General features: G+C 49.5%; 1 protein-coding gene across 1 annotated transcript in view; it reads left to right on the top strand.

The window, feature by feature from the left end:
- LOC148147382 (uncharacterized) overlaps window positions 1–13,653 on the top strand; it is a 76,955-nt gene that overhangs the window by 23,543 nt on the left and 39,759 nt on the right. Inside the window, exon 5 of the mRNA XM_087995604.1 lies at window positions 135–254. Within this exon, the coding sequence (XP_087851730.1) occupies window positions 135–254 (120 nt within the window). The remainder of the gene's footprint in view (window positions 1–134; window positions 255–13,653) is intronic.

Here is a 13,653-nt window from a genome sequence, read left to right as displayed (position 1 = left end):
TCCCTTAAAACCCACTCTCTGCCTCGTTCAACCTGTCACCATGGAATTATTAAACAACAAGGTGACATTGTCACTGGCTTGTTCAGTAAAAGACACTGGAAACTATTACAAACAATCTTATTATCATTGTGCAGGTGGGCCCTGATGGTCGGATGGAGGTCACTGCTGTTCAGATTTCTTTGCCATTTGCGTCACCTATATTCGGGAACCCGAGGGCCGTTGTCACTCAGTTGAAGAACGAACCCTCCGTCCAGGTAATGGAAGGAACCCACTCCCTCTGAATCTGTATTGATATGGATTCCAGACTGTCAGTGTTTCTGTTTGTTATTCCCTTTGTGGATGAATCTGGGGATTATTCTCTCTTTATCTGGAACCTGCTGTGTCTCCAGTATTTCTGACATGGCTCCTCCTCACTTCAGCTAAAGGCAGGCTTTAATTCCTGGGCTTCAGGTGAACAAGATCTTACATTTACAATCATCATGATATCACCTGAATATATCCGAGTTTTCCCACCCCATCTCCTATATAACGCGAGAATAAATCTGATTATTCACCAAACATCGAACTACAGGAGATTAAGGTGACACAGTGGCTCAGTGACTAGCTGCCTCACAGCGCTAGGGACCCGGGTTCGATTCCAGCTTCAGGCGACTGTCTGTGTAGAGTTTGCACATTCTCCCCATGTCTGCGTGGGTTTCCTCTGGGTGCTCCGGTTTCCTCCCACAGCTCAAAGATGTGCAGGTTAGGTGAATTGGCCAAGCTAAATTCCCCACAGTGTTCACGTGTATCTAGGTGAGGTGCAGTAGTCTGGGAAAATGTACAGTAATAGGGTAGGGGAATGGGTCTGGGTGGGATCCTCTTTGGAGGGTCGGTGTGAACTGGTTAGTAAATGGCCTGTTTCCACACTGTAGGGATTCTATGATGTTATTGATCCAGACCTGTGGACAGCAGTATGTCCACAATCAGGATGTTATTCAGTGTAAATGGCTGGGACAGGGGCCTTGATATTAATGGGGAAATGGGGAGGGTGCAGAGTGCCCAGCAGGGGGTGAAGGACCTGACCAAGTAGACAAACAGGAGACTGGAAGAACACAGCAAGACCGGCAGCATCAGGAGGTGAAGTCAATGTTTCAGGTCTAACCCTTCATCAGGACTGGATGTGGGTATGGGGGCTGGGTGGGGAGCTGCAGATAAAGAGAGGGGAGGGGAGAGATGTGGAGGATAGGAGAACACTGGTGGTTGGTACGACCTGGTTGGTCAATGGGAGGGATGGATCCGGTTGGGAGCTGGAAGGAAGGGTCAGTGGGTGGAATGGAAGGGAGGAGGTGGGGCTGGAAAGGGAGCAGGGGGATGGGTCAGAAGGTTATTGGAGATTCAGGAACTCAATGTTAAGTCCTTTAGGTTGTAGGATGGTTGCCCAGGTCGACCTGACAAGACTGGGGAGGTGGAGCTCCTCATGATCTTCCCTGGAGGGAGACATTTCCATCATTCTGTCCAGCCTCCCGAGTGACAGTCGGCCAGACTGACTGCCTGGTTTACAGCAAGAGCAGAAATGTCGGGGGGATCTCATGAAACTGCAAGAGCAGGAAATGGAATGAAATGAGAACTTGCTGGTGAAACTCAGCAGGTCTGGCAGTATCTGTGGAGAGAGAAACAGAGTTAATGTTATCTGTCCAATCTGGCTTTTCTGATGAACTGAGGAGATGTGCTGGGAGTGTGGCTGAATTAGGCTGGGTGTGAATTGTTGTATTTCCCAATGACAGGTTGTGGTGTCGAGATAAAGCCGTGTGTTTACAGTTTGTCAGGTATTACACCAGACTGTGGGGCTTCCTACTTGGTTTACATTTGGATCCCATGAATATTCATGAACATAAAAACCCAGTCCCTCCTTGAAGCCCCAGTCAGCAGTGTGTGAGAATCTGGTGAGCCCGGTTCACGTTAGTTTCCCGGTGATGTACAGAGGCAGGTTTCTGCAGTTTGGTCTGAGGGCAGCACTTTCTCTTGGTTACGGCACAAGGGAGAGGGACAGAAAGCTGGCAGCTGGCATGGAGCATTGGGAATGGCCAGGTTGTGGCAGTGAGGGGAGCTGGGGGAATGGGGTCAAGGGGGTGGAGGGATACACAAGGAATTCAGGGGAGGGCAGAAGTGGGATAGGGAGTGGAGATAGACTGGGAACAGTCAGACAGGGTAAGGAAATGAGGGGCCTTGAAGGGGGTGTCAGTCCTGTCCACATTTGGCTCCACCTCAGGCTGTTAGCTGATAAAGTCATTCCCGGACGATGAGTTTATCTGTTCCCACTGAGGCACATCCCACAAGGAGCTGGTGATGGTCTGATCCTCACCTGAACCACGGTGAGAGCAACATGCAGAGGCAGTGAGACTCTGGGTGGACAGGGTGGATCTGACAGGGAGTACCCTCTCTCCTCCAGCTGGGATCAGAACAAGATCAACTCCAGTGAAACCAAATGGGAACCTTCTGGATATACAGAACGCCCAAGGCCCAGGTAACTTTAATTGTGTCCCAATCCCAGCTGATGGTGATACTGGACACATCAGATCTCAGAGTGAAACCTGACCTGATAAACCACAGTAATATGGAACAAAGAACGGTGGGTACTGGAAATCAGAAACACAACACAAAGTGCTGGAGAAACTCAGCAATTCTGAAGAAGGATCACTGGACTGGAAACATTAACTCTGTTTTTCTCTCTGTACATGTTGCCAGATCTACTGAGTTTCTCCAGCACTTGCCTGTTTTCTTTCCGATTCCCAGTATCCACAGATCTGTGTTTTATATTGGGCTGAGGCGGGTGTTGGGTACATTCCCTACGGCTGTGTCCCCACAGACATGGCCCGTGGTTGAACTCCAGACAAAGTGGAAGATGTTTTGAGTGACCTCCACTGTCCAGGAGTGGAGTATGGGCCAAAGTGACAGCACATTGAGAAATGAAGAAGCATCTCCCAGCTGGTGACCAGCTCCTTAACTCCAATGGAGAGGGAATGTCACTTCCCCATCCCAGTTTCAGTCACATCACAGTGACCCACACCTTCCAGGTTCTAGCACACACCTCGGCTCCTCTGAATCACATTCCCAGCACCTTCAGGTAGTCTGCTCGGACAGGGCAAAGGGCAAAGGATTGATTGGCCCAGTTCTGAAAAGGAACAGGAGCTCATTCTTGCTGCAGTTGATCTTGTGTCCTGAAGCCAGTTTGAACTGGTCACAGATTCTCATCAATCTGATCACTGACGGTGGATCTGTGCAGAAAGCAGTGATGTTTCCCATGTGCAGGGATGATTTGAACTCAGTGCCTGCGGTACCTGGCATTTTCCCTTTTCCTACACCTGCCTCCTTCCTATTGTACTCAGTAAATGGTTCAATACAGCACACAAACAGGGCGGGAGAGAGGACAGTCCTGCCTGCCTCCATCTCTGATCGGAAAGCTTTCCCATTCCCACCCATTATTTAAACTGTCCCACTGATGTTTGTGTGGAGCAGATGGATCCAATTGTGGAGTCCCTGCATTAACCCCATTTGAAGAGCAAGTTGATTAAGTAGGTGTTGGATATTCTTCCAAAGGCCTTCTCCTGGTCCAAGCTGACAAGACACGTCTCCGAACCCCTCTGGCCTCACTGAGGTGTTTGTCCAGACTCTCCCTCATACTGCTGTCTGAGACCTCCATGAGAGAGAACAGCAATGACTGTGAGGTCTTTCTGCCTGTGGGCTACCCATCCTAAACTCCGATGCAGTAGGACTTACCATCCAGCCACAGCAACAATGAAGGTGAAGCCACTGCCTAGAATGACCAGCCAGGAATTCACCAGCAGCAGTGGGAGCTGCTGGACACCAGCAGGTCACTGGCTGGTTTGAGTTGGGTGACATGTTGCTTCACCACAGTCAAGAATTTTTTTACAAGATTACATCTCTTATATGAAGGTGACTGCCCACAACCTCCATAATTTTATGGGAAGGATAAGCTGTTTCCCTAGAGTGGAACACCAAGGCCAGAGAATTGGACATTATTTCCTTCTGACCAGATCGATGGCCCATGGAACCATTGCTGTGACCACTGCCTGTATGCACTGAGCTGCAGTATTCCACATTCCTGTCAATACAGCAAACAGCACTGACCTTGGTGAAGGACACAAGGTCAAATCACTTTGCTCAGTGAACATCTGCTGGACACAAAATGGAGGTAATCTTGATATATCATAAAACTCAGTTGGTTCCCAGTGTGATGAAGGTTCAGGAAATGTTATTAATATCATTTGGGAACCTGTGTTCTCAGGCGGGAGATGCATGGATAGCTTTCAGATTGATTTGTATTTCTAAAGTGTGTGTTAAGAATGGAGGAACACAGTTTTAGTTTCACTTTTGATTTTTGTTATTGGTATTGGAATGTTGGACAGTTGTTCATCATCACTTTACTGCGGGTTTACAGACTGGAATAGATCTTGAGGTGAACAGTTGAGTGCATTAGAAATTAGTGCATTTAAAGTTATTGAAAGAGAAACTGCTGTTGTCTACTGACCGGGCTAAAGTAACACAGAAAGGCAGAATTGTACAGAAAATCAAAGGATACTTGTAGGTTCAGTCACATCAAAGAGCTACTGTCTGCTGAGCTGTCTCCAAAATCTCCTGGAGGTCAGTGAGGTGAAAACAGCACAGACCAATTATACCTGTGTGAGCTGAATGAGGAACTTTAATGTGGAAACACGGTGATCCTCCTGTTAATGTACCTGTCCAAATATCTATTAAAAGTTGTAACTGTACCTGCATCTGCCACTTCCTCTAACAGTTCATGCCACATATGAGCCAGCCTCTGTGTGAGAACATTTCCCCTCAGCTTCCTTTAAAATCTTTCTCCACTCAGTATAAAATTATGCGCTCTAGTTTTGAACTCCCTAACTCTTTGGGAAAAGAGTTTGTTACTTACCTTATCCATGCCCCTCATGATTTTATAAACATCCATAATTAATTGGGGGAGGGGAAATTACATTGCTATTAGACAGGAGCTGTGGAGTATAAATTGGGAACATTGTTCTGCGGGAACTGTACAACAGAAATGTGAAGGCTGCTTAAGGAACACTGGTTGTGAGTGTTGGATAACTTTGTCCCACTGAGACAGGCAAAGGATTGGTCAGGTTAAGGAGCCTTGGATGGCAAGAGAAGAGGAGCTTCTTGTGAAGAGGAAGAAGGAAGCTTACTGAAGGTTTTGGAAGCAAGGACCTGGCACAGCTTTAGTGTATTACAGTATAGCTAGGAAAGAACTCAAGAAACGGACTGAGGAGAGCTAGGAGGGGGCATGAAAAAGCCTTGGGGTAAAGGATTAGGGAAAACCAAGAGGCGGTCTACATTTACGTGAGGAATAAGAGAATGATCAGCGAGAGGGTAGGGCTGATCAGGGATAGTGGAGGGAACTTGTTCAAGAGAGGGGGACCTCGGTGTTAATGAGAACATTGTGGACCAGGTTAATAAGCTTGAACAGATTGACATTAAGGAAATGGAAGTGCTGGAAATTCTGGGAAGCATCAAGTTAGATAAGTCCCCAGGGCCAGACCAGATATATCCGAGGTTACTACAGGAAGTGAGGAATGAGATTACTACACCTCTGGTGATGATCTTTGCATCCTCACTCTCCATGGGAGTAGTACAGGCTGATTGGAGGGAGGAGAATGCTGTTCCTCTGTTCACGAAAGGGTAGGGAATAGGGAAATCCCTGGGAATTACAGCCCAGTCAGTCTTACGTCTGTGGCAAGCAAGGTGCTGGAAAGGATTCTGAGAGACAGGATTAATGACCATTTGGAAAGACATTATTTGATTAAACACAGTCAGCATGGCTTTGTGAGGGGCAGGTCATGCCTCACTGGCCTTATTGAGATCTCTGAGGATATGATGAGACAAGTTGATGAAGGTTGAGCAGTGGATGTGCTGTAAATGGATTTCAGGAAGACATTTGATAAGGTTCACCAGGGTAGGCTCATTCAGAATGTTAGGAGGTATGGGATATTGGGAATTTTGGCTGTCTGGATACAGAATTGGCTGGCTGAAAGAAGACAGCGAGTGGTCGTGGATGGAAAGTATTCCTCCTGGAGCTCGGTGACCAGTGGAGTCCCACAAGGATCTGCCCTTGGGCGTCTGCCCTTTGTAGTTTTTATAAGTGACTGGGATGAAGAAGTGGAAGGATGGGTTAGTAAGTTTGCCAGTGACACAAAGGTCGGTGATGTCGTGGATCGTGGCGAGGGCTGTTACAGACTACAACGAGACACTGACAGGATGCAGAGCTGGGCTGAGAAGTGGCAGATGGAGTTAAACCTGGTTAAATAAGAAGTGATTCATTTAGGAAGGTCAAATTTGGATGTTGAATACAGGGTTAAAGCCAAAACAAATGCTATACTGGATGCTGGGATCCAAGGTGGACAGGAGGAGGCTGGAAGTAGAACACAGCAAGGCAGGCAGCATCAGGAGGTGGAGAAGCTGATGTTTTGGGTGTAACCCTTCTTCAGGACTGGGGCTGGGTGTGGGGGGGGAGCTGCAGATAAAACGGGTGGTGGGTGTAAGGTTGTAAAGTAGGGTTAGGTGAAGAGAGGTAGAGGGGACGACCTGGTTGGTCAATGGGTGAAATGAATCCAATTGGTGGCAGGGAGCAGTGGGAGGGAGGGGAAGGGGCTGGGAAGGGAGTTGGGGGATGGAAAGGGAGGTTATTTGAAATTGGAGAACCCAATATTGAGCCATCTGGGCTGTAGGCTGCCCAGGTGGAAGATGGGGTGTTGTTCCTCCAATTTGCAGTGTGTTTCATTGCGGCAATGGAGGATGCCAAGGATGGTCATGTCAGAAAGGGAGTGGGAAGGGGAATTAAATTGGGGGATGAGTGGGAGGTCCGGTCGGTCCCTGTGGACCCAGCTGCGATGTTCGGTGAACCATTCCCTAAGACAACATCGGGAGCACCTGATGCAGTAAATGAGGTTGGAAGAGAGGCAGGTGAACCTCAGTCTCACCTGGAAGGACTGTTTGGGGCCCTGGATGGAGGTGACCGGCTGGTGTACCTGCAGGCTCTGCATCTTTTCCGGTGACTGGGGAAGGTACTTGGTGGCTCGAGGGGGTTGGTGGGGAGAGTGGCGCAAACCAAGGATTGTCGAAGGGAATGGTCCATGCAGAAGGCAGGAAGGGGTGGGGACTGGAAGATGGTCTTGGTGGTGCGGTCTAATTGGAGTTGGAGGAAGCATTTAACGATGATGCGTTAGATGCGGAGACTATTGCGGTGGTAGGTGAGGACAAGGGGGACCCAGCCTTTATTGCGTTGGGAAGGGCGGGGGTTTGGAGCAGGGAACGGGAAATGAAGGTGGTCCAGTGGAGAGCTGTCTGGATGACAGAGGGAGGAAAATCATGCTGCTCGAAATAGGTGGACATCTGGGATATTCACGAGTGGAAAGTTTCCCTTGTCCGAGTAGATGCGGCAGAGGTGGAGGAATTGGGAGAATGGGATGGAGTTCTTGCAGGATACTGTGTGGGAGGAGGTGTGGCCCAGGGAGTTATGGGAATCTGTGGGTTTGTAGTAAACATCCGTCTGGTGACTTGCCGGAGATGGAAACGGTGAGGTCAAGAAATGGGAGGGAGGTGTCCGAGATGGACCAAGTGAATTTGAGAGCGGGATGGAAGTTGCGGGCGAAGTCGATGAACTGCTCCAGTTCAGTCTGGGGGCAGGAAGCTGCACCGATGCAGTCATTGATATAACGGCAGAAGAGTTGGAGGACATTGCCTGTGTAGGTGCTGAAGAGGGACTGTTCGATATAGCCAACAAAGAGCAGGCATAGCTGGGGCCCATGTGGGTACCCATGGCCACCACCTTGATTTGGAGGAAATGGGAGGAGTTAAAGGAAACGTTATTGAGGGTGAGGACCAGTTTGGCAAGGCGGAGGAGGGTGTTGGTGGAGGGGGGTACTGGATGGGTCTGTTGGAGAAAAAGAAGCAATTGGACTGGAGGCCATCCTTGTGAGATATTAACATGTATAAGGACTGCACGTCGATAGTGAAGTGATAGCACTGGGGGCCAGGGAACTGGAAGTTGCTGAAGAGATGGAGAGTGTGGTTGGTGTCGCAGATGGAGGTGGGAAGTGCCTGAACTGAGGGGCAGAGGATGGAGTCGAGGTAAGACGAGATTAGGTCATTGGGGCAGGAGCATGCCGAGACGATGGGTCGGTCGGGGTAGTTGGGCTTGTGGACCTTGGAGAGCAGGTCGAACTGGGCAGTGTGGGGCTGGGGGACTATGAGTTTGGAGGCAGTGGAGGGGAGATCACTGGATGCAATGAGGACACAGACAGTGCGGGTGATATTGGCTTTTGGCTTAAAGCCAGGACTGTGGGCAGAGTGGAGGAACAGTGGGATGTTGGGGCCCACGGACATAGATCCCTCAAAGTTGCTGCCAACTTGATCGGGTTGTTAAGAAGGTGGATGGTGTTTTGGTTTTCATTAACAGGGGGATTGTGTTTAAGAGCCAGGAGGTTTTGCTGCAGCTCTATAGGACCCAGGTTAGACCACACTGGGAATGTAGTGTTCAGTTCTGGTCACCTCATTCGAGGAAGGATGTAGATGCTTTAGAGAGGGTGCAGAGGAGATTTACCAGGATGCTGCCTGGATTGGAAGGCTTGTCTTCTGAAGAGAAGTTGAGTGAGCTTGGGCTTTTCACACTGGAGAGAGGAAGAGAGAGAGGTGACTTGATAGAGGTGTACAAGGGAATGGGAGACATAGATAGAGTAGTTAGCCAGAGACTTTTCCCCAGGGCAGAAATGGCTGTCACAAGGGATCATAAGTTTAAGGTGATTGGAGGAAGGTATTGGGGTGATGTCAGAGACAGGTTCTTTACTCAGAGAGTGGTGGGTGCGTGGAATGCACTGCCAGTGGTGGGAGTAGAGTCAGAGACATTAGAGATGTTTAAGCGACTGCTGGACAAGCACATGGATGGCAGTAAACTGAGGGGTGTGTAGGTTAGATTGATCTCAGATTAAAGTAAATGCTCAGCACAACATCGTGGGCTGAAGGGCCTGTCCTGTGCTGTACAGTTCTGTGTTCTGTGTTCGAAGGTCACTCTTTAACCTCCTGCGCTCCAGTGAAAAAGCCTTGTAGCTTATCCAGCCACTCCTTATAATTCAAACCTTCCATTCCTTATACCATCTTTGTGAACCTTTTCTGCATCCTCTCCAATTCAACCATATCCTTCCTGTACCATGGCAACCAGAACTGTACACAGTACAGGTACACAATCCTTTATCCAAAATTCAAAACTCCAAAAAGCTCCAAAATCCAAAACCTTTACACCGCTGAGGCTAAATGCCAGCTTGCGGACACCTCCTCCTACTGCCCCCTTGACCATGACCCCACCCCCCACCACCAAACCATCATCTCCCAGACCATCCATAACCTCATCACCTCGGGGGATCTCCCACCCACCGCCTCCAACCTCATAGTCCCACAACCCCGCACCGCCCGTTTCTACCTCCTGCCCAAAATACACAAACCTGACTGCCCCGGCCGACCCACTGTCTCAGCCTGCTCCTGCCCCACCAAACTCATCACTATATACCTCGACACGGTCCTGTCCCCCTTAGTCCAAGAACTCCCCACCTTCGTCCGTGACACCACCCACGCCCTGCACCTCCTCCATGATTTTTGCTTCCCCGGTCCCCAATGCCTTATCTTCACCATGGACATCCAGTCCCTGTACACCTCCATCTCCCATCACGAAGGACTCAAAGCCCTCCGCTTCTTCCTTTCCCGCCGTACCAACCAGTACCCTTCCACTGACACCCTCCTTCGACTAATTGAACTGGTCCTCACTCTGAACAACTTCTCTTTCCAATCCTCCCACTTCCTCCAAACCAAAGGAGTAGCCATGGGCACCCGCATGGGCCCCAGCTATGCCTGCCTCTTCGTAGGATATGTGGAACAGTCCATCTTCCGCAACTACACTGGCCCCACCCCCCACCTTTTCCTCCGCTACATCGATGACTGTATTGGTGCAGCCTCGTGCTCCCACGAGGAGGTTGAACAATTCATCCACTTTACCAACACCTTCCACCCCGACCTCAAATTTACCTGGAGCGTCTCAGACTCCTCCCTCCCCTTCCGAGACCTTTCCATTTCTATCTCGGGCGACCGAATCAACACGGACACTTACTATAGACTGACCGACTCGCACAGCTACCTAGACTACACCTCCTCCCACCCTGCCCTCTGTAAAAACGCCATCCCTTATTCCCAATTCCTTTGTCTCCGCCGCATCTGCTCCCAGGAGGACCAGTTCCAATACTATACAACCCAGATGGCCTCCTTCTTCAAAGACCGCAACTTCCCCCCGACGTGATCGACGATGCCCTCCACCGCATCTCCTCCACTTCCCGCTCCTCCACCCTTGAGCCCTGCCCCTTATTATCGCCACCAAGACAGAACCCCACTGGTCCTCACCTACCACCTCACCAACCTCCATATACATCGTATCATCCGTCGTCATTTCCACCACCTCCAAACGGACCCCACCACCAGGGATATATTTCCTTCCCCTCCCCTATCAGCGTTCCGAAAAGACCACTCCCTCCGTGACTCCCTCGTTAGGTCCACACCCCACAGCAACCCAACCTTCACTCCTGACACCTTCCCCTGCAACCGCAGGAGGTGCAAAACTTGCGCCCACACCTCCCCCCTTACTTCCCTCCAAGGCCCCAAGGGATCCATCCATATCCGCCACAAATTCACCTGCACCTCCACACACATCATTTACTGCATCCGCTGCACCCGATGTGGCCTCCTCTATATTGGGGAGACAGGCCGCCTACTTGCGGAACGTTTCAGAGAACACCTCTGGGACACCCGGACCAACCAACCCAACCACCCCGTGGCTCAACACTTCAACTCCACCTCCCCTCCACCAAGGACATGCAGGTCCTTGGACTCCTCCATCGCCAGACCATAGCAACACGACGGCTGGAGGAAGAGCGCCTCATCTTCTGCCTAGGAACTCTCCAACCACAAGGGATGAACTCAGATTTCTCCAGTTTCCTCATTTCCCCTCCCCCCACCTTGTCTCAGTCCCAACCCTCGAACTCAGCACCGCCTTCCTAACCTGCAATCTTCTTCCTGACCTCTCCGCCCCCACCCCACTCCGGCCTATCACCCTCACCTTGACCTCCTTCCACCTATCGCATCTCCTCCACTTCCCGCTCCTCCACCCTTGAGCCCGGCCCCTCCAATCGCCACCAGGACAGAACCCCACTGGTCCTCACCTACAACCTCACCAACCTCCATATACATCGTATCATCCGTCGTCATTTCCGCCACCTCCAAACGGACCCCACCACCAGGGATATATTTCCGTCCCCTCCCCTATCAGCATTCCGAAAAGACCACTCCCTCTGTGACTCCCTCGTTAGGTCTACACCCCACAGCAACCCAACCTTCACTCCCGACACCTTCCCCTGCAACCGCAAGAAATGCAAAACTTGTGCCCACACCTCCCCCCTTACTTCCCTCCAAGGCCCCAAGGGATCCTTCCATATCTGCCACAAATACACCTACACCTCCACACACTCCATTTACTGCATCCGCTGCACCCGATGTGGCCTCCTCTATATTGGGGAGACAGGCCGCCTACTTGCGGAACGTTTCAGAGAACACCTCTGGGACACCCGGACCAACCAACCCAACCACCCCGTGGCTCAACACTTCAACTCCACCTCCCACTCCACCAAGGACATGCAGGTCCTTGGGCTCCTACATCGCCAGACCATAGCAACATGACGGCTGGAGGAAGAGCACCTCATCTTCCGCCTAGGAACTCTCCAACCACAAGGGATGAACTCAGATTTCTCCAGTTTCCTCATTTCCCCTCTCCCCACCTTGTCTCAGTCCCAACCCTCAAACTCAGCACCGCCTTCCTAACCTGCAATCTTCTTCCTGACCTCTCCGCCCCCACCCCACTCCGGCCTATCACCCTCACCTTGACCTCCTTCCACCTATCGCATTTACAACGCCCCTCCCCCAAGTCCCTCCTCCCTACTTTTTATCTTAGCCTGCTGGACACACTTTCCTCATTCCTGAAAATTTACATAAAAGAAACTATGATAGTGTGAGACACAAGCTGACCATGATAATTTGGGGATTGTTATTTAAAGAGATGCTAGTGGTTAGGCAATGACAAACATTAAAACAGACAAACAGCAAAATGTCTTAATTTCTGGAATGAAATTAAAACAGGAACCGTGTAATGCCTTGGTTAACAAGGGAAATTAGGGAGAGTATTAAACCTGAGAAAGGCACATCCAAATTGGCCAGAAAAGCAAAGACCAGAGGATTGGAAAGACCTTTGGCCCTTGCAACGGGAGAAATAGAGACCGATTAAGAGGGACAAAACAGAGTATGGGTGTAATCTTAAAGGAAACATACAAGCTCATAGTAGAAGCTTCAATGAGTACGTTAAGAGAAAAAGGATTAATTAACATGAACATAGGTCCCCTGCAGTCAGGAACAAGAGAACCTATAATAGGAAACAAAGAGATGGCAGACCAATTAATGACATACTTTAGTTCCGTCTTCACAAAGAAAGAAAACATACAACTTCCCAAAAGATGGGGGACACAAGGACAAATGGAAAGGAGGAATTGAAAGGAAGAAGTCTTCTTAGGGAAATGGTATTGGGGAAGCAGATCGGAGAAAAGGCAGATCAATCCCAGAGCCTGATAACCTTCAACACAGAGAGGTTTAGAATGTGGCCCTGGAAATAACAGATGTGCTCGAGGTTATCTCCCATAATCCTCTCAACTCTAGAACAATTCCTAATGTAGTTAATGTAACCGAGGAGAAACATCAGTTGTTGTCTTTTCCTGAGATGAATTAATGTTCAGAAGTTTTACACAATGCATGGTATTCTCCACTAAGGTATTCTCACCTTCAGATATTCAAGTTACTGCTGTATCCTCAGGGATATCCAGGTCTTTATTTAGCAAAATTATTTGTGGATCTCAATCCTTCACCAACACACGTTGACCTTTTTGTAAAACAGAGTTTGGCCTTGTTCCCTCGCTGGAAACCCAGATTCAGTTGTTTCCCATCAACAATGTCCTCTGTAATGGGTGGTTCCAACGAATCAAATGCCATGTGCAACTGATCCTTTCCCAAGGGCGATGCTGGAAGCTTTAGTCATCGAGTGGGTTGTGTTCCGGTATGGGAACAAAACTTGGCTCAGTCTTTTGGATTGTGATTCTTGTTGTTGTTACCCTGAAGGAATGTTTCATTGTCTGAACAAAGTTTTTTTGCCAAATTATTTATGGTTGGGGGATAAAGAGCTGATTGGACATGTTGGATTCCAATCTGCTTCAGATCATCTGTAAACGGTTGTGATATAAACTGTGGACCGTTATTAGGAGCAAATTGTTTCAGTGAAGCAAACCTCTCAACAATCGCCCCCAGTCTTTCAATGGATCCCCCTGAAGAGGATGTCTCCATGATGGCAACTTCAGGCCATTTAGTGTGTGCATCAACCACTGTGAGAAACATTCACCCTTCGAAAGGTCTGGTGTGGTCAATATGGATTCTTTCCTATGACCTTTCCAGCCATTCCCATGGGGGTAAGGCACTAATGGATGTCGGTTGAGGCTCTTGTACGAG

Source organism: Chiloscyllium plagiosum, unplaced genomic scaffold (assembly GCF_037043375.1).
Source record: "Chiloscyllium plagiosum isolate Xiang-an unplaced genomic scaffold, Cpla_swu_hap1 HiC_scaffold_17, whole genome shotgun sequence".
Lineage (NCBI taxonomy): Eukaryota > Metazoa > Chordata > Chondrichthyes > Orectolobiformes > Hemiscylliidae > Chiloscyllium > Chiloscyllium plagiosum.
Note: the sequence above shows the minus strand (reverse complement) of the source record. Positions and strands in the feature narration are given on the sequence as shown.